Below are 21,158 nucleotides of genomic sequence, written 5' to 3' on the forward strand. Positions count from 1 at the left end.
CGTGATGGTAAAATGGGCATCCCTTAGGAGGTACTTGGGAAAGAAACTAGAAAGGTTGGCACAGTTACATTTCATACCTTGGTTAAATAAATCATGTGGTCTATTTCTTAACCAACTGGCACAACTGCAACCTCTTTCCATTCTTCTTAACAGGATCTGTTCCTCACTTTCAGTCTTTATTTATCTACACACTTGTTTTCCCCGAAGTCTTAGAACTGCAAGAGGAACCTGGCTTGGCCATGCTGGTTACCCCGTCGTCTTCATGTTAGCGCTTGTCTCGGTGTAGCCTGCTGTGTCTCCTCCAGTGTCCCCTGCAACTTCCCCTGCAGTGTCCCTGCTTCTGTGTAAGCCTGTCGGCCTGGATTTCCTTGTGAGCAGCAGTTTACAGGCCGCCGCTCTGTACTTCTTTGAAATGAGGTTGTAGAGGATTGGGTTGATAGATACGCTCAGATAGAAAAGTTGCAGAGCGACGACGTTAAAGTACTGAGAGAAGTACATCATCCGCAAATCTTCCGTGTTTATGTAAATGATTCTGCCAACGTGAAATGGCAACCAGCAAACTATGAAAGCCAGAACCACCACCACTGCAACGTAAGACACAGCACCGGGATTAACAAAAGCATTGGGAAGCAAATAAACCCCCCACCCTCACAAGGAACCATCTGCAGTAAATAACAGCAAAATAGAGAAAACTTCTACCTAGCCAGATCCTCACCCCAGAAAAAAATGACCAGGCTGCAGGACATTTGCTTTAAAACTGCATGGTAGGTTCCTATATGTGTTATCAAGGCTGGACATAAACCAGAAGGAGCAATTTCTCTGAACAAGCTGCCTTGGCAGGCTTCCTTCCACAAACCCACTTCGGAGACAAGTTTTCTGTTCTCTGTTGAAAAGAATTCTACAACAGGTCTACACAATCTTTACTTTTTGATATGAGCAAGGTTTACTTTAGCCTTCAGCATCACTTAACATTAAATAAAAAATTTTAGCTTAATGAAATCTCCCTCATCTTCTCAAGGGCACTGTGAAGACTCCTCATCCGTGGCATCTAACAGGTGGTTGGATTAAGAATTTCCAACTCTCCTTCCTGGTCTCAGAGGCTCTGGAAAAGCACTGCTGGTTACTGAATCGGATCCGGGGATTCCACCCTCAAAGCGCCCTGGTGTCCGCCAGAGCTCCTGGGGTACAGGACATGGTTTTCTGGGGCGACAGGAAGTACGGGTGGGTGGAGGCTGGAATCGAAATAGGAAAGGGAGCTGGAAGCGGCGCCCAGAGCTGGGCGAGCAGGGGAAGGGGACCCAGCGTTTGCGCGGCCCCCGGCGGGGCGGACCGCAGGCGGGCGTCTTTGGAACTGCGGTGGCTCCACTTACGCAGGATGCGGACGGTCTGCCGGTGGCCTCTCTCCCGCCCCGAGGCGGCCTGGCCTCGCAGCGGCCGCCGGCTGCTCCACAGCTCGCGCCCGATGAGCCCGTAGAGGATGCTGAGGCACAGAAAGGGCAGGAAGAAGTAGGCGGTGGTGACCCACAGCATGACACGCAGCGCACCCAGCTGCGCGGGGCTCGGCCGGCATTCGCGGCTGAACAGCGCCGCGGCCTCCGCGGTCTCGGGCCCCGACGGCGGGGACGGCGGTGGCGCCCACGAGTGCCAGAGGGGCGGCGACGAGGCGGGAGGCGAGGGAGCGAGCTGCGCGGTGCCATTGAGGCCCGGGATCACGGAGATGCCGGGGTCCTGCTCGACACCCACCAGGAACAAGAAGGGCCCGGCAGAGAGCAGTGCCACCGCCCAGAGCACAGCGATGAGCGCGCGGACGCGGCGCCGGGTGACCAGGACGCGGGCGCGGAGCGGGCGACAGATGGCCAGGTAGCGCTCGACGCTGAGCGCTGTCATGTGCAGCAGCGTGGCGTAGGTGCAGCCCTCGCCCACGTAGAGCGACAGGCGGCAGAGCAGCGACCCGAACACCCAGGGCCGCGAGCGCCAGAGGCGGTACAGGTCGAAGGGCAGCCCGAGCAGGATGAGTAGGTCGGACACTGCCATGCTGCCCAGGTACAAGTTGGTGGTGGTTCGCATGTCCCGGTAGAGCCCGATGAGCAGCACGGTCACCACGTTGCCGCTCACCCCGACGGCAAACAGGCCCAGGCACACGGCGGTCACCGGCACCAGCGCCCCCAGGGGAAAGGGCGAGCAGCGGCGCTCGTCGCAAGGCGGCAGCGCGGCCCATGGCGGCTCCCACGCGCCCTCGGGGCCGTCGCTGCTGTTCCAGCGGCTGCCCATGGGTGCTCCCCGCGGCCGTCGCGTCCCGGGTGGGGCTGGGAGCCTGGCGCGTGTTCCCGCTCGGTGAGCGCCTCCTTTCCCAGCCCGCGCGCTGCAGGCGCGGACCGTCAGACGGCGGAGCGCTGTGCTGCGCTGCGCTGCGGGGCTTGGGAAGCGGCTCTACAGGGTGGGCACCGAGGCGCTCCGGAGCTGGCTGCGCGCAGTCTCCGCCCACGGCCGCGGCCCGCCCCGGCCCGGCCCTGCTCCCGCGCCCTCTCCCGGGCCCATGCAGTTCTGGGGCGCTTCCCTCTCCACCAGCTGGAATACCCGGCGCCCTGAGCGCACGAGCGCTACCCCGTCCTGTGAGCGATGTCTGCACCCTAGAGAGCTTTGGTTACTGGACCCAGCACTGTACGGGTGCTTTTGTCGGTCCGGTACACAGGAGACCTTCGAAGGGATCTTGGTCTGGTGGCTGGTAGCTGCTGCTTGATAGTGGAGGAGGGCTCACGGTAATCCTCAGGAAGCCATAATGCTAAATAGTAGGAGGGGAGTCTAGACCAGAGTCTGGAGCCTCTCCTGTCTAATCCTGGCTCTACAACCGAGTAACTGCGTAATCTTGGGCCAGTCCTAGGTTGGGCCAGTCCTGGGCTCGCCCAGCCCAGTTCTTCTCTTCTGTAAATTCGCGAGTGGTGGAGGGAGCTGACCATATAATTGACCAAATAATTTTTCATTTTTCTTTTTTCTTTCTTTTTTTCTTCTTGAGACAGGGTCTCACTGTCGTCCAGGCTGAAGTGTAAGTGGCGCAATCACAGCTCACTGCAGCCTCGACCACCCAGGCTCAAGCAGTCCTCCCACCTCAGCCTCCTGAGTAGCTGGGAGCACAGGAGCGCCCATGCCCCGCTAAATTTTGTGTTTTTTTTTGGTATAGTCGGGGTTTCGCCATGTTGGCCAGCCTGGTCTCGAACTCCTCACCCCAAGTGATCCACCCTCCTCGACCTCCCAAAATGCTGGGATTACAGGCGTGAGCCACCGTGCCCGGCCGTGACCGGATAATTTCAAGGATCTGTGAGCATGTTTATTTATTATAAAGAACAAGACAAATATTTACGTGGACACTAGAGTACTTTCACATGTGATATGTCGTTCTTATGTACAATATGTTTCATAAACTTAAAAAACTAGACTATTTGTCAACACCGGAAAGAACGAAAATTGGGGAAAGGGGCTAAAAGGGATGTAAGCGTCTGTTCAGTGTGGTCTTAATAACAATAGCTAACACTGAGGATTTAGATGGATCTGGCCCTGTGCTCTCCATTTAATCCTCATGGCCCTCCTTTCGCCCATGAACAAAGCGGGTCTCACTTGAGATCAAACAGGCAGTAAGAGGAGGGACTGGGATGTGGGCTCTGGTCGGCCTAATCCCAGAGCTTGCAAGACCGACGTCCCACTCACTGCCCAGCTCCACCCCCTCAGTGGCTTAAATCCTCAACCTCTTTTCTGGACCTGACACCTGGCTTTACCTAGGGACAAGTTTCTCCAGCAGTTCTCTCTCACATACAGACTGTGAGTTTGGAGGAGGGACACCTGTCGCCTCCCTCATCGCTGCTGTTTCCAGCGGTCCTAAAACCTAGCTTTGAGTGTGACTTCATCAGACCCCGCCCTCCCCAGCGCTTTCCCCCGTGGTCACCTGCAGTCCCTGAGGACCAGGTGCCTGCGCTCTCTTTCAAGCACTGCATCTGCGGCCGTTCACACCCACGGCGAGTCTTGGAATGCCTTGGCCTCTAGTTTGGTGACCTCCTATCCCCCCATGACCTTGCTCTCCACCCGATCTCAGCCGCGCCTGTCGACGGACCTTATACCTCACGGTTGCCAGGGCCTGCCAGCCTTCCTCCACCTCCACTTCGGTCAGCCCTCTTTCTGACCTCCGCCCACTCTCTTTTTAGCTCTCTTCCCCTAGCACCTCAGTTCCGGTCATCCTTCAACCCACTGCGACCTCCATCGGTGGCTCCTCCTTCCTTTTCCCTGTCCCTTGCCTGCCCCATGTCTTCACTTTTCTTCCTTTACCCAACGGAAATTCCACGGGCAGTCGCCATCGCGCCCACACAGACGCTCTTGACTCCCTTGCTGTTTTCTCCATTGTCAGCCTCGTCCATCCGCCAAAAGCACCACAGCCCTGGTGAGGCCGAATTCCCTGCCTACTCCTGGCGTGCTCCCACATGGTGTTTCACTTGAAAGCACGACCTCTAGCGGGGTGCTTCGTTCCCCCGGCCCTCCCAACTCTCACCTGACCTCATTCACTCTCCCACCACCAGGCTACTGGTTTATACCCCCTCCTCTCTCCTTAGACCCAACATCCCCCACCACCTCCTTTGGGTGGTTTCCTTGCACCCTGTTTCTCTGAAGATGACTACCACACCCCCACCTCCGCTCTTGCTCCCCTGGGACAGTTGGTGGTACTTGCAGTTGAAGTCAGCTCTGCCCCTTAAGTGCTCCTTTCTCCTCCTCCAGATATCACTGCCTCAATTCTTTCTCTCTCTCTCTCGTCATCAGTTTTTCTCTTCTGGATCATTTTCATGCAAAACTCCTCAAAATTGTTTCTGTACTCACGGTTTCCACTTTTTCTTCCTCCCTGTCTCCTCCCCCTAGGCAGAGAAAATGTAATTTCTTCATTTATAGTTGATTTGATTTTCCCCTGTGCTCTCAACAAGAGAAATGAATGCTCTAGCCCAGGTAAGGCATGGTCCAGGCAGACCAGTTAAGCAGCCCCTCTGGGCAGTGTTCGGTTCTCTCAGACATCATGCCTTTCCCCAAGGTGGCCCAGGTGTATGGGGAGAGGGGTCAGTGGCTTAAAGCTCGAGGGAGAGGTCCTTATGAAGCTTCATGCTGGCTCCTGGGGTGTGAGGGGCTGGCATTCACTAGACTTCAGTTCCATGTCCCCTTCCTGCCTGGTCACCAGTGGCTTTGCTAGCCTTGGAGGCAGGGGCCTGTGGTTGGTGAAGAGGCGGCTTCTTTCTTTCACTCAGATGATGCTTCCAGGAGCACTCTCCATGGCTGTCATGGGCTGCGAATCCCTGAGTCTCTTTGGTTTTTCCCATTTGCTCCTTGGCGGAATGGACTACCCCAGCCTCTGCTGAAGGCTCCCTTTCTCCCTTCCCCACCCACCATGGTGGCGCTGAGGCAGGCTCACTGTGTCTGCAGTCAGCATCCTGGCTGTTGTGAATTACTCACCTCCATTCAGGCACTCCCTCTCTCTATTGTAGTTTCTCCATATTGCTTATTATCAACTGACATGCTATTTAATTTACTTAGTTATTTGTTTATTATCTATCTCTATCTATCTCCCAACATTACGTGCACCAGAAGGCAGAGCTTTAATCTACTGTGTTCACTGCAGTAGTGAACTTAGTGCCTGGCACAAAGTGAGAATTTAATAAATATTTGTTAACTTGGAGAATGAATGAGCTTCTGCAGAACCAGGTACCATTGTTTTCTTTACAATTCCTAGCAGTTAAAACAGTGCTCTGATTGCAGTGGGTGCTCAGTAAGTATTCACTGATACTTCAGCTTAAGACAGAATACTGATATGGAGAGGTGGAGACCCAGTGGGCTTTTTGGATAACATTGCTGTGCTGAGGTTCAAACATAACATGGCCCTTAGGACATATCTGAGCTCTTATGATGAGGTGGCATTCAATGTTTTAGGAAGGAATGGGACCAGATCTGTTTCCTACTTTGTGTTTCTGTAGACATTCACCAGCTTCCTGACTTCATAGTTCATCTAGTGAGAAGAAGTTCTCAGTAGACCAGGAGCATGGGCATCTCTCTTCTCTACTCTTGGAGTACCTCTCCGCCTGTAACTCATGTGGGGCAAGAGTGGGTCTAGGTCTGGCCCGGCTGTGGCCTGCATCCCCAGAGGCAAGAAGTTGGTGTCATCAATAGGCTTTTGGCTCCGGGCTGGAGGCCTCACTGGTTGGCTTTTGATGAATGTAGAGGGATGACCTGGATGAATATAAAGCTAATGCTTGCTGTTTGCAAGGCACTGTTCCAAGTCCTTTCATATCTGAATGCATTTCATCCTCCACAGCAATCTAAGGCAGCAGGTTCTTTTAGTATCTCTATGTTAGAGACGAGAAGAGCAAAGCACAAAGAAGTGACCCCAGGTCACTGGGACAGCCAGTAAGGGTGGTGCTGTCCACTTCCAGAGTCCATGGACATAACCACTGCACTGAGTAGCCTCTTGCTATATAGACCATGGCACCACCAGCTGCAGAGAATGCTAGGTTATGATCTGGAGTCTGCTAGGAAAGTGTCTTCCAGTTTGTATCTCAGAAACCAGATTTTATGGGCAAATTGAAGATCTGGAAAGTTGTGAGGAGCATTAAAATAGATCCATAACTTGTATAATAGCTTACTTATGGAAGCTTGTAAACACTCCACAGGCTTTACACTCTTTTCCCCACATAAGAGCAGGGCATGAAGTTTGTAGAGATGGGATCTCCCTAGATTGTCCAGGATGCTCTTGAACTCCTGGTCTCAAGTGATCCACCCTTCTCTGCCTCCCAAAGTGCTGGGAATACAGGTGTGAGCCACCAAGCCTGGCCATTTCATAATGTTTTGAACCAACCTTTTACAATTGGGAAATTTCATGTAAAGTTCTGGATTGTAAGCATGATATCTTAGGCCTAGGCAGACCAAATTCTTTAATAACTCCCAAGGACATCCATAAAATATTGTAAACCAGGCACATGCTGCAAGCTGAGAGGAGTGGTAACATCCAGGGAGGTGAGGGAGTTTGAGAAGGAAGCATTGTCTTGCAAAACTGGAAGCTGTGGCAGCTCTGAGCTCATGTTCCCCAAAGGCTGCCACCTGCAGCCTGTAGGCTGGTGCCACTCTGCAGGCACCCCACAGCTGTCACCACACACAAGGTATTTGTGGCTTCACACTCAGCCCCTTCCTCATTCACATGACCCACTGGGTCCTCTAGACCTCAGGCACCAGGAAATGGTATCTTTAGTAAAACGCAGAGATAGCAAAGCTGGCCCTGGAAGGGAGCCCCTGGCAGAGAAGTTCAAGGCCAGCTATTTCCCAATCTCACCACATTGACGGGGGACTCAGTCTTCCCTAGGTTTTCTCTTTACATGGCAGGGCAAATTCAGGCAAGACTTTTGTGGAGTGTGGGTTCCTATTACTCTGTGGCTATTGCTTTAGCACTTTTCTTTTTTTTTTTTTGAGACGGAGTTTCACTCTGTCACTCAGGCTGGAGTACAGTGGCGCGATCTCAGCTCACTGCAACCTCTGTCTCCTGGGTTCACGTCATTCTCCTGCCTTAGCCTCCTGAGTAGCTGGGACTACAGGCGCCCGCCACCACGCCCAGCTAATTTTTTGTACTTTTTTTGTAGAGACGGGGTTTTACCGTGTTAGCCAGGATGGTCTCGATCTCCTGACCTCGTGATCTGCCCGCCTTGGCCTCCCAAATTGCTGGATTACAGGCGTGAGCCACCGCGCCCGGCCTGCTTTAGCAGTTTTCTGTTGGTCCCAGTTTCTCCTGAGAGACAGACAGGCTCAGCGTGGCAACAATTACCGAGGGGGATGGATGGTGGAGGGGGAACAAGCCCTTGGGAGGGTGGGAGGGAAGAGGTTATAGGCCTTATGCTACTGGATATGAACATTCTTACTGTGCAGCTGCTGCCATTGGTAAAATGTGAAACTGAAAAGGTAATTTCTTCTTTAAGACCTCTGTGTCATCCTAGAAGGATTAAGAATGAGATAGAGCTGATAACTTTGGTCTGGGCAGGCCAAATTGTTTAATCGCTCTCAAGGACATCCATAAAATATTCAGTTGTAAGCCAGGCACATGCCACGGGCTGAAAGGAGTGGTAGCATCCTGGAAGGTGTGGGAGTTTGAGAAAAAAAGAGACAAGTTGGCCTGTGTCCTTAGCAAAATGAACTTATTGACTACGTCAGTTTTATGGACTTGATGCCCAGGATTCTCTAGTCTTACATTTACCTGTGTATCAGTTTATAAGTTTTATATTCCCTTCTTAAGCAATTCAGGTGAAATCCACATAAAATTAACCATTCTGAGGTGACAAACTTAATGGCATTTGGTGCCCTCAGTGTTGTGCAACCACTGCCTCTGTCTGGCTCCTGAGCATTTCCATCAACCCAGCACCCACTGAGCAGTTACTCCCCATTTCCTCCTCCCTCCAGCTCTGGCATCCACTAATCTGTCTCTATAGATTTACTCATTCTGGATATTTAACACACATGGAATTGTACAATACGTGACTTTCTGTGTCTGGCTTCCTTCATCGTAGCGTGTTTTTGAGGTTGGTCCACATGGTAGCTATATTCATTTTTGAACATGTCAGCGTGTGTCAGTTGTGATAAGTGGCAAAAACGGCATTTTCATCCTTGGATGAATATTTAAGATGGGCTATTCTTAAGGACTGAGTGTGGGCTCAAAATGGTAGTAAAAGTATCAGGGGATGAAATTCAAGAGGAAAGAAATTAGGGTTTCTCATTTAGTCTGTTATGCTTGTACCAGATTCTTCTCATCTGATTTCTTTCTGTTCAATCCTTAGAGGGCTGTGGCTTGCTTTGCATATGATGACGTGCTTAGCACAATGCTTAGCAAACAGGTGGTACTCAATCAATAAATGCTATCATAAATGCACTATTAAAGTCAATTAATATTAATTTTGATTTCCTAGCATTTATAAATTTTGGGCCAGACAGCAGAGGATAGTGGTCAAGTGAGGGAGCACCAGACCAATCACCTGGATCAAACCCCAGCTTCATCACTGGTTAGCCATGAGACCTGTGGCAGAGAGCTCGACTTCTCTGTGCTGCAGATAATGCTTACTAGAGCAATTAAGAGGACTGCATGAGATGCCCAAGGTAAAGAACTGAACACAATGCTTAGGACACATTAAATGTTCGACAGATCCTAGACATAATGATTTGAATGGGTCACGTGGCTTCAAAAACTGTTCAGTTTTGAAACTGTTTTCTCTTGGCAAATTTCCCATAGTAAGTAGAAATGGCACAGTCACCCTGTTTATGAGACAAAAAATAGCCATTACAGCATCTAAACATTTGAGGGCACCACTCTGGACACAGAATTTGATGACCACCTTAATGAAATCTTGGTTCTTTTGTTGATTTTCTTTTTTCCTCCAAGTTTTTTCTCCCCCCTTAGGAGCATCAGAGAGAAAATGATACATAAACAAAAGGGATACATATTCTCAAGGGCATATACTTAGAAAATGTATATGAAAATAGAACATTTAAAAACTCTCTAAAAACATGAGGCATCATCTTTTTTGATGATGGGAGTTAGGTTACAGAATCACTGCTTATTTTAAGTTTGGGGGAACTATTTTCTTTCTTTTCTTTTCTTTTTTGAGATGGAGTCTTGCTCTGTCACCCAGGATGGAGTGCAGTGGCGCGATCTTGGCTCACTGCAATCTCCACCTCCCTGGTTCAAATGATTCTCCTGCCTCAGCCTCCTGAGTAGCTGGAATTACAGGTGTGCACCACCATGCCCAGCTAATTTTTGTATTTTTAGTAGAGACAGGGTTTCACCGTGTTGGCCAGGCTGGTCTGGAACTCCTGACTTCGTGATCTGCCCACCTTGGCCTTCCAAAGTGCTGGGATTACAGGCGTGAGCCACTGCACCTGGCCTATTTTCTTTTAAATAGGCGTGTTTGCCTCCTTGAGCCACCATCCTGCAGAAATAATCTTATAATGGTGAGAAGCAAGGGATTTGTGTTGGAAAGCAACCCATGGAATGCTCAAACAGGATGCATAAGATTCTATACTCCTATTTCCAATCTACAGAAAAAAAACAGGTGACATGCAATCATACTGTCAATCAGTATTATACCCTACTCAAACCTGGACTCATGCTTAGCTGCTTCTGTGATGTTCCTATTTCCAGACTCTCCTTCCGCAACCCAACATTTTAAACTATCACGGAGTTGTGGCAATTAAGAGATGTACATAGATTTTAAAAGCACTGAATCGAGTGTGGTGTGGCTCTGTACCTTGTGAGGAAGTGAATGGGAAATGGCCAGTGGACCCCAGCCCAACCTGGGTGGGAAAAAAGGGAAAGAAGGAGGTGATGGCAGAGTTTTCGAATGCTATCATGGAGGAAACCTTGAAAAAGCAGGTGCCTGAGGCCTGGAGCTGTGGGACACCATTCAGCCACGAAACCATTGTCAGGGACATGGACCCCTTTCTTCACTGCATGATCCCAAACTTCATCCAAAGCCGACTTCTTGGCAGGGCTTCAGAAGGAACTTATGAACTTGGATTTCCATGACAACTGTAATGATTTATGTAAGTTCCAGCAGTCTGATGATTTGAAGAGGGCCTCACATCTCTGCTTTAAGGAAAATTCTGTTTGAAGATTTCTGGTCCTGGCTTTCTGGTATTTCTAAAATTTACTGGGAACCAACCACTGATGTGTCCTGTGCTAAATATGAATTCACTGATGCCCTGCTGTGCCATGATGATGAGCTAGAAGGGCGCTGGATCGCCTTTATCCTGTACCTGGTTCTTTCCTCGGACAGGAGCCCGGGGGGTACCCCGGACCTGTACAACACTGATGAACACTTTCAGCTGAAGCAGATTGTCAAGTCTCTTACCCCTTTATGGAACAAACTGGTTTTCTTTGAAGTATCTGCAGTGTCCTTTCACCAGGTGTCCGAAGTCCTGTCTGAAGTCACGTTTGTCTGTAAGTGGCTGGTTTCATGGTCCTTCACTGACTAGGCCTCCCAACTACTTTGAACCCCCTCACACCTTGGAGCCCTCATACCCCACAGATCATGAAATTTTGTATGATTGGATCAACCCTACTTATCTGGCCATGGATTACCAAGTTCAAACTCAAAAAGAGTCTGCAGAAAGTTCTGAAATTTTCCTGAAGAAATTTCTTAAGCCTGAGAAATTTGCAAAGGTCTGTGAGGCCTTGGTGAATGGAGATGTGGAATAGAGCAGCTGAGGTCCCCTTAACAAAAGGTTTTCATGTTTTTTTTTTTTTTAATCTCAGCTCACTGCAAGCAGTATTTCTTGGGTTCAAGCGATTCTCCCGTCTCAGCCTCCCGAGTAGCTGGGATTACAGGCACCTGCCATCATGCCCGGCTAATTTTTCTATTTTAGCAGAGACAAGGTTTCACCATATTGACCAGGCTGGTCTTGAACTACTGACCTCAGGTGACCCGCCTACCTTGGCCTTCCAAAGTACTAGGATTATAGGCGTGAGCCACCATGCCCGGCCAACAAAAGGCTTTATGAGAAAGCTGAGGAGAGGAAGCTTCCCGATATATTGAAGGAGTGAATGAAGTTATTTTGCTCTGAGGCACTATTCTTGCTGCTCTCCAACTTCACAGGCCTGAAGCTTCACTTCCTGGCCCCTTCGGAAGATGAGATGGATGACAAAAAAGACGAAGCAGCAGCCTCTGCTGCTGATAGAACTGAGGAAGGGACTGGCCATAGCCCTCCTGAGTGAGAGAATAATCAGGCAGCCATGAGCATCAACGGCCAACAGAGCCATGGCCAGACAGACCCAGAGTCAGAGGAAAACGAAACAAATAATGAATCAGGTGTTCCCACATGCCAAAGGGAACTGAGGCGTTGGAAGACTGGTCACCGCACTTTTAATTCGTGACCATAGCAAGGCTGATTTTGCCCTAGACTTAATTCTCCACTGTGGCCGTGAAGGCTGGGAGCCAGAATATGGTGGTTTTACTTCGTACATTGCCAAAGATGAAGATGAAGAGCTGCTAACGGTGAATCCAGAGAGCAATTCTTTGGCGTTGATCTACAGAGATAACAGACTCTGAAATTTGTCAAGCATATTAACCACTGAAGCCTGGAACAAAAGAAAACCTTCCCAAACACACAACAGGTTTCTGGGACTTTTCATTTATCTATTATGAATGACAGCACTGGGCAAAGCTGAACAAAAACATGATCCTTCATCAATACTGGGAAGTCTGGAAGAGCTAAGCATGGAGTGAAGGAGAGCTACATGGTAGCTTGCCTGACAGTGTTCTTAAAACTGGTTGTCCTTTAATAGGACTCATAATGATTGTCCTCAACCTAGACCTTGAGCTTGAAGCTATGCACTTATCTTTTGATTTAAAAAAAAAAAAAAGTTGGCTTTATTTTAAACATTGAGTTCTCCTCTTTCCATACTGGTTTCTTCAGTGAATTTTTCAAGGATTTTTTTTTTTTTTTTATGGTGGTCAAATATTTATAACATAAAACTTACTAGCTCACCCATTAAAAAAGGAAAAAAAAAAAAAAGCAAGCACTGAGTGTCCGTCCCCAGGAGGAAGTCCTTGGGATGGAAATTTTAATGGGGGATGAGTGAGAGAATGTTGGATTTTTCTGGTGGAAGGCAGACCCAGCAGTGCCACTAACAGGAAGGTTCTGGGCCTCTGGTGGTGGGCGAAAGAAGGTACTAGAAAATAGGGATGTGGGAAAGGCAAGGAGAGGTTAGGGATCTTCTTCCCACTGGGAAGTTTACCTTAGACTCACTGTATTCTTTATATACAGAAAGGAAGTAAGATATTTCATGAGTTGCACAAAATCAAGTCACTAGGATAAAACTTCTAATTTCATTCTTTACTGGGCTTTATATAATAAATATACATCCTCTCATGTTGAAGATTTGTATACTGTTGGGAAAAATGTTTTAAGCTCATTGGAAGAGGGGAGACCATAACATTTCATTTTCTTAAACAGGCAGCAAATAATGAATATATATGAATACAATAAACATATCTCAAAAAGAATGATACAACTTTTATTTTCCATGGATTTTAAAGATACTTTTGCTACATAGTTTAGGTATTTTTATGAGCTTTTTTTCATTTGTATGAAGTTCATTCAGCCTTATACAATTTTAAGGTGATATGTTTGGTAGTGTATCTATAATCTTTAAAAAGTTTAGAGTTTTTGGAATGTACAGTATATGAGGTAAAATCAAGATTACATTAAAAATTGTTTTCTCCTCTGCACTAATTTTGCAGTGAGGCTCAAATGGCAAGTATACTATTAAATGACATTTACTATCAAAAATAGGAGGTTCATTTGAATTACTATGAAAAACATAAGCCACTGTCACTTGACACAGTGGCACATTTTACCATTTTAGACATTCAACTATATATAAATCTCTGGGCTATTACACTCAGACTCATTTGTACTGCCAAATGTGGCACTTTAAAGAAGTTTCTAGAAAACAATCGCAATCACTGTTGTTTTGGGGGAAGGTTATCACCTATACATAAGAGATTAAATTTAAATAAAATGTAAACATACAGTATATTATAGTGACAGGTCATTCTTACCACTTAGAAAGGCCAAGTTTATCCATTTCTTTTTTGAACAAGGGTTAATGTTTTTCTACAGCACAGATCATTTGACATAAAACTGTTACAACACATGCCCATTCTATTATAAAAGAAATTCTTCAGAGATCTTCAAAGCACAAAACATACGTTCTTTTTTCAAAGACTGACAGAAGTGCTTAATCACTAAAATGCCAACTTCAGCAACTAAAAATTAGTGATTTGCTATCCTAAAATTCAAATAATAAATTAAAAAAGCTAGTTACAGGTGTTTTACGGATAACAGATGTGCTAAAACAAGAACTGTATATAGTTTCATTATAAACTGTATTATTACTGGCAGTCATTGACATCTAGGCAAGATGTACAATGTGATACTTGACAAAATTCAATCTGATCATCCAATAACTCACAAATGCAAGCTCACAAAACATTAATGAATTATGCAATTGCAAAGTGCTCTAATGCAACATTAACCACATGCAATCAACAATTTGGAACAGTATCCAAACAGACATTATACATTAAACGTTTAGTTTTCAAGAAAGAAAGCAGCTTGAAGTTTACTGGTGCAAATTAATTTTGTCTTCAGATTTGGTGCCCCAAACAAAAAGGTTAGGTTTGATTATGAATTCTGATGGTGGTGGCAGCAGTTATGGGAGAAGCAGCAAAAATATATGGGAGTTCTTCAAAATTAGCCTATACCCGACAGAGTGAGTGTATGTGTGTAATACATATTTCTACACTTGTTGCGTGTGTATGTGTACACTTGTTACCCTTATACATGTACATATAGTTCAAAGGTTCACAAAATAGAAGCCAAATAGGTTTGAAATTCAATTTACTTTTATGATTACTTTCTAAAAAGTATTTAAAAGCACTCAGTTCTTTTCCATGTTCTCAAGACCCGAAGAGGTACTTTTTGAGTAAACATCAAAATATTTTTAGGCCAAATAAACTGTCTGTGCTTTCTTTAAGTACTTATCTGTGAATTCATGAATATATAGTTATAATGAAGAACTCCACATTTATCAAAGAAGCTTTACTTCATGCATACTCTTTCATCCAGTTTTTGTTTCTAAGCCCCTCCAGTTATTCATCATAATCCCACTTACCAAATAATTAAGACAAATGAGGAGGTAGAAATATAGCACTAGATTGCTTTCACAGCATCAGACTTTAACATTTTATATAGCATGTTAGTGTAAATTCTATTCATTCTGATTTTTCACTTGGTAATAATCTTTAAAACAAAAAGATCAGGTTATCACTGTTACACTCATGCCGATTGGTCAAAATATCCATTCTAAATTGTTGCCTCTTAGAAAGTTTTTCTATAAGAAGGCATGTTAAAAAAGAGAAAAAAAAAAGAGAGGGAAAGAAAAAAAGAAGACCCACCCTAACAAAAAAACCCAAATTGATATTTTTGTGGCTTGCATTCTAATAAAGTGCCAGCCTCTACCTAGCAATATAAGCACTGAAAATGGCAAAAATGATGTGCTATAGTCTCAATGCCAGTGCTAAATGCCACTGTTTTTTATAAAAGCAATACAGAAATAATTTTAGTACATGACAAAATAAAATGTAATAGAGTTAAAAAATAAAGTTATATTTTCACTTGATTACAAAGTACTGAATGATAAAGGCAATCAAAATGGAAAAGAAAGCAAACAGCACAAGGATGACGGCAGCACACTGCTCGTCACTCAGTGCCCGTCGGGTCCTTGTGCTTTCCACAGTGTCTCTGTTGGTGTTGGCTGGTGGTTCAGTCCTCTGAGAGATGAAGAGCACTGTGGTGCTGTAGGGACCTACGAGATCCTGGTGTCCCAGAGAGTCTTGGCACTGGCGAATGGCACATACACGGAAGCGATATTCACAGTTCAGCTGAAGGCTGGAATACCGGAAGGAAGAGTCGGGACCTTTGTAAATCTGTTAATAAATTATTGGAAGGAAGAATTACGTGTGAAGGTTGGACAGAAAATGTGTTAAAACTGGCTAGTGTTAGAATCGTTTTTGATGTGAAAGCCAGTGAATGCCATTGATTTATCTTTTAAATGACATGTTAAAAATATCTATCCATTAAAGTACTTATCTGTTTGTTGCATAGGGGCAAGAGAAATTTCAAAAGCGAGGATGTGAGATCTACCCTTATATGGTTCACAGTTGAGTTAAGGAGTGCAGATGTGCCCCAGGGCAGCTAGAGAACAAGCAAAATCAGTCCTCAAGCATTTTCCTGCTTTTCTCAAATGTAAGAAGTCATTTTTTAATGAAATAATTCCATCAAAGAAGGGATAGTGTCTACTTTTGCTTCCCCCATTATGTCTTTGTATAACTGATAAATTTCCATACAATTTCAAACATATCTGTTGAATGAAATGGCAAATGAATAAGGGGAGCTTTCTATAGGTGCCTATGGCAAATCACTGTATAAACTCCAGAGAGGGGAGATCACTTAGAATCAGAAAATAGGACCTCCTCTGCCATGCCTTACAAGGGAAATAAAAAGAATGAAATTCCACGGATTTTCAGGGGAGTGTGCTAGTAATTAACCCATTTATGCCAGAGGTTGCAATTTTTTTTTTTTTTTTTGGTGAAAATCAGATCTTGGCAATAACCTTGATCAGTTGGATATAAATAACTACCACAAGCTTAGTGTTCCAATAATGGAACACTAGGCATAAATGGGTTAAGAAGATATATACTGGAACTGTTCACCCCTGGCATCCAAGTTCTGCTCTACCACTTCACACTCCAGATGTGATTTTAGACCAACTACCACAGGCATACTAGTAGTTAACAAGTATGACAGTTATGAGGATGAAATGAACTAATGCTTGTTAAAGCACTTAGTGCAGTGTTCAGCAAGCAGTCAGTGCTCAATCTGTAGGAGCTATCATTTCCAAAAATGAGCAACCTCCGCCCCGCCACTCATTCTGTAGTTGAGAAAAAGGCTCATAGGGTTAAATGACTTGTCAGTTGAGTTTCTCCAGCTAGTTGGTGGGCTACAAGTCAGATGAACCAACACGTGGGGGCTTTCAAGTACTTTTTGCTGCCTCAATTGTACCTGTGTTGTAAATCTAATTTTTTTACATATGGCTTTGCTCTCAAAGTAAAGTAAGATCTCTGTGTCATTTTTCTATCTCCAGAATCCAGCATATAGCAGGTACTCAATAAAAGGCCATTAAATTAGTGAATTATTGGCAATAAATAAAAATGTGGATGCTGATAACAATATATAAAGGAACTTATTGAAAGAAGCTTTTAAGATAAATCTGAACGAAAATGGTGACTATGCATTAGTTCTAAGGATGCATAATGTTTCAGGGAGTAGAATGTAGAAATGATCCACGTTTGGGAGATGGTACAGGTTGGGTATTCCTTATATGAAATGCTTGGAACTAGAAGCATTTCAACTTTTTTGATTTGGAATAGTTGCATACTTCCTAGTTGAGCATTCCAAACCTAAAAATCTGAAATTGGAAATGCTCCAATGAGCATTTCCTTTGAGTGTCATGTCGATCCTCAAAAAGTTTCAGATTTTGGGTGGAACATTTTGAATTTTGGACTTTATTTGGGATGCTTCAACCTGTAAAAGGATTCACTTAAAACAGAATGTTGTATGAGAAAGTAGTGTAAAATTGTATACATACACTGAAGTAAATTTAGTAAAAATTAAAAATATGTATTTGTCTTATGGATATAATGGATGATTTTTGTCTTTATATTTTCCATGTGTCTTCACATACCATTCCATGAGCCTGGCAGTATTAGGTTAAGAAAGAAAAACCTCAACAAATGGCATAAGGGTGATAAATGAAGAGATCTGGTACAGACAGGAAGAATACATTAATTACACTGTTGGAAATTTAGTTTAATTCAAAAGGGACCACTGTAGGTGTGTGACATTAAAACAGTGTTTATGGAATCCTAATCATGAGGCTGTGTGAAGGACTGAAGGGAGCTGAGTAGGACAGGGATTCTTGATCTATATGTAAAAGTGATGAGGCCCTGATGTAGTTTTATGGATTTAGAAACAACTAACTTCTGATTAAGAGTTGATAGGAAAAAAAAATTCATCTAAGAATTTATAGCTTGGAGACCAAGATGATATTAGTGTCCATGACACTGATGAAGTAAAGATGTTGGAGAGGAGATATTGGGAGGGAAGGTGATGGGATCAAGTATTCAATTTTTTATTTCAGATGTGGGAAGACATCTAAGCAGGAAGAGACACAGTTGGCTGTAGATACAGGACTGAAGAAAACAGATTAACTTGCTCAAGCTAATTTCAGATGGTTTATACACCCAAGAAAAGTCATTCAAACAAGCCTCAAGCTTATCCATAAACTACTCAAATGTGGAGTCCCTATTTCCTTTAAACGTGTAATATAATTATATTTTCTTTAATATTAATTTTGCTTCCTCCTTAGAAGGAAACCTACTTATCTGTAAATTACATTTCAAATCTAATTATCAGGGCAATTTGCAGATGGCTTAATAAAGAAAAACAATTGCATGTCAGATTTAATCTGACTCTCTGGATCTTTTGTGATTTCAGTTAAGATATTACACAGAGTAGTTACAACAGCACAATACTGGAATAAAACAAATGATCATTTTTTTTTTTTAGTGGAAGAGGAAAATATAAGACACAATGAAAACAACCCAGCTTAAAAGCCCTCAAAATTAAGAAGGTTACAGCAAAATGGGAAAATCAGATGAAATGTATAGCTATTTAATGAGTCTTTGGAGTGGTATAAAAGCTTATTCTTTATAAAAGTTGTAACAAACATTGGCAACTCTCCACTCTATGTGACTGCTATTCTTGCTTTACTAGAAAGTATCTTTGAAACCTCTTGGCTAGGAAGGTGACACTCCCTCTAGGATTCCACTATAACTTCACGCCTAATGTCATATTTATGGCACTGCATTATGACTATTATTAATACTATTATTGTAAAAGCCTCCTTATTAGTCTTTCTAGTTCTGCCCTTGTCCTACTGTAGTTTTGACACTAATCAAAACAACCTTGTGTCTGATCACATGAATACCCTTGTCAAAATCCTCCAGTGTCTTCTCATTTCACGTGAAGTAAAAGCCACAGTATGGCCTATTACGCCCTACATCACTCCATACCACCTATAGGCCCCTTAGGATTAACTACCCGACCTTATCAACTCTTCCCTTTGCTCTCTCCATCCCAGTCATACTGACTCCTTTAAGTTCATCAGATTTAATAGGCATGTTCCTGCCTCAGCACATCTTCTTGGAACACTCTTTTCCCCATAGTCATCTCCTTTGGGCCATGCTGAAATGTCAGCTGAGTGCCCCAAATGAAATAAGACTCAGTGCCCTCCCCCTCCACTACTCCCTATTTCTTTTATCCAATTTTGTTTTTTCTCCATTGCACTTATATCTGACAATATATTGTCATGTTCATTTGCTTATAGTGTCTTCTTTTCCACCAGAATGTACGTAAGCTCCATGGAGGTAAGGGACTTTTTGTTCAGTGCTGTATCCTGAGTGCCCGGCACAGAGTTCAATGAATACTTATCAGATAAATAAATAATCTGTTCAAGTGTGGTTCATACTGAAAAGATTTGGAATCTTGAGATCTCTGGAATATAATATATACTGAATACATGTTTATGAATTAGAAAGGTAAAGATGGCCAAATCTTACATTGAAAATACATAAAAATTAAAAAAGGGTGAAAATATGCATCCACAAATTAATATCTTGGTACATACCTGTTTGAATTCTGAATCTTTTCCTAACATAACTTGAAGACTGTAAATAACTGGATCACCTTTCATTGGCTGTAAACACTCCCATGTAATTTCACAAATGTGATCATTTACTTTCTCTATTTTGGGTGCTGTAGGAAACAAATATAAATAAAATCTGTTCCACTTGATTTTTAATTTGGTACATCATGCAGACACTTGTTTTAATAAAAATCAACAAATATTTAAAATCCACTTATAAACTTGAAATAAGTACCAGTGGATTTTTGAAATTTGCATCCAAAGAGGTTAAAATCAGCACTCTTGTATTCTAAGATATGGGGTCTCACTCTGTCACCCAGCCTGGAGAACAGTGGTGCAATCATAGCTCACTGCAGCCTCAGCCTCCTGTGCAGCTACATATACAGGCACATGCTACCATCCCCAGCTAATTCAAAATTTCTTTTGTAGAGAGGCAGGTCTCACTATGCTGCCCAGGCTGGTCTCAATACTCCTGGCCTTAAGTGAGCCTCCCCCTGCAGCCTCTCAAAGCACTGGGCTTACAGGTGTGAGCCACTGTGCCCTGCTTATAGTCAGCATTCTTCTTAAAGCTAAGAGACCCTAAACTTGATAGCAAACAGAAAAAGGACTCAGTGAAACTCTCAATATTATTAGAAAGACTATTCAAGAAGAGTTCTGCTTCTTCTGTTTAAGTACATGATCCAGGATATGGTTCTAGAAGTCTCTGTGATTAGTCTTCAGAGCAATTGACTTTATAGACTTTTCAGCTAAAAATAGAGTGCAGCCCTTGCCAGAGTTACTTTAAAATAAGAACCCCTCTAAAATTAAAAGATAAATGTACATACAAATGTGTGTAAATATGTGTACGTGTGTGTAAAATTGACTGAAAAACCCACATTAATGAAGAATTTGTTTTGCTTAACAGATGACCAGGCTTTCCTTCTGAAATCTAAATGAATGTAATATCAACAACTCAAAATGTTTAAACAATCAGAGTTTATAATTTTTTTTCTTTAAGCCAATGGCCTAATTAGAAAACCAGCCTACCTATTCCATTTAGTATTTTTATGTTACATTATTAAAAACATCAGTGACAAAAGCCAGTACTTGTCTCAATATGAACGTGCCAGATAAAACAGCTTTTATTATTGAATGGAACCCACAGTAGAGTTGGGCTTGCCTATATGATTTTGTATAACAGGTGGACATACACTGGATGCTAAATTTTAATATTAGTAAAGAAAGCATTTAAGAAAATACATTAAAAAGTAATTTATTGGCCCGGCGCGGTGGCTCATGCCTGTAATCCCAGCACTTTGGGAGGCCGAGGCAGGTGGATCATGAGGTCAGGAGATTGAGACCATCCTGGCTAACACGATGAAACCCCGTCTCTACTAAAAATACAAAAAATTAGCCGGGCATGGTGGCTCACGCCTCTAGTCGCAGCTACTCGGGAGGCTGAGGCAGGCGAATGGTGTGAACCCGGGAGGCGGAGCTTGCAGTGAGTCAAGATAGTGCCACTGCACTCCAGCCTGGGCAACAGAGTGAGACTCCATCTCCAAAAAAAAAAAAAAAAAAAAGTAATTTATTATAAAAGAAAATAACTTCAGGATGTATAACTTACCTTTCAAGGCAGCTGGGACAGATTTTGGAGTAGTGAAAATATATTCTTGGGACAGGGCACCTTCCCCAGCTTCATTACAAGCTTGAATACAGAATTTATAGGATGTTGACTCATTAAGTCTTTGTACTTTGTATGTATGGCATGGTCCTCTGTATAGGGATACAAACCTAAAAT

At 44.0% G+C, this 21,158-nt stretch overlaps 2 protein-coding genes and 2 pseudogenes across 5 annotated transcripts in view; 2 read left to right on the top strand and 2 right to left on the bottom strand.

Moving 5' to 3' along the window:
- Nucleotides 1-246: 246 nt before the first annotated feature.
- On the bottom strand, nt 247-2,271 carry MLNR (motilin receptor). Its single transcript, XM_023187367.3, has 2 exons — nt 1,371-2,271; nt 247-584 (listed from the first exon to the last, which is right to left on the bottom strand). The coding sequence occupies exons 1-2, from the start codon at nt 2,269-2,271 to the stop codon at nt 247-249; spliced, it is 1,239 nt and encodes a 412-aa protein (XP_023043135.1).
- Nucleotides 2,272-10,264: 7,993 nt separating this feature from the next.
- LOC111523040 lies at nt 10,265-11,253 on the top strand (annotated as a pseudogene).
- Nucleotides 11,254-11,545: 292 nt separating this feature from the next.
- On the top strand, nt 11,546-12,365 carry LOC116418587 (annotated as a pseudogene).
- A 494-nt stretch (nt 12,366-12,859) lies between these two features.
- FNDC3A (fibronectin type III domain containing 3A) overlaps nt 12,860-21,158 on the bottom strand; it is a 223,825-nt gene continuing 215,526 nt past the window's right edge. For 2 of the 4 annotated variants that reach the window (XM_023187362.2, XM_023187365.1), the window contains exons 24-26: nt 20,985-21,151; nt 19,364-19,491; nt 12,865-15,542 (exon numbers count right to left, since the gene is read on the bottom strand). In XM_023187362.2, coding sequence (XP_023043130.1) covers nt 15,228-15,542; nt 19,364-19,491; nt 20,985-21,151 — 610 coding nt within the window. In that variant the 3' untranslated portion in view covers nt 12,865-15,227. Of the gene's footprint in view, nt 15,543-19,363; nt 19,492-20,984; nt 21,152-21,158 lie in introns of all 4 variants that reach the window. The other 2 variants (XM_023187363.2, XM_023187364.2) reach the window with 2 other exon arrangements.

Source organism: Piliocolobus tephrosceles, chromosome X (genome assembly GCF_002776525.5).
Source record: "Piliocolobus tephrosceles isolate RC106 chromosome X, ASM277652v3, whole genome shotgun sequence".
Taxonomy (NCBI): Eukaryota; Metazoa; Chordata; class Mammalia; order Primates; family Cercopithecidae; genus Piliocolobus; species Piliocolobus tephrosceles.

Bases quoted from the DNA above. Each gene is read 5' to 3' on its own strand.
- MLNR (XM_023187367.3), bottom strand. From the start codon at position 2,271: ATGGGCAGCCGCTGGAACAGCAGCGACGGCCCCGAGGGCGCGTGGGAG. The intron at 585-1,370 runs GTAAGTGGAGCC...CTTACGTTGCAG, and splicing joins GCAGACCGTCCGCATCCTGC to TGGTGGTGGTTCTGGCTTTC.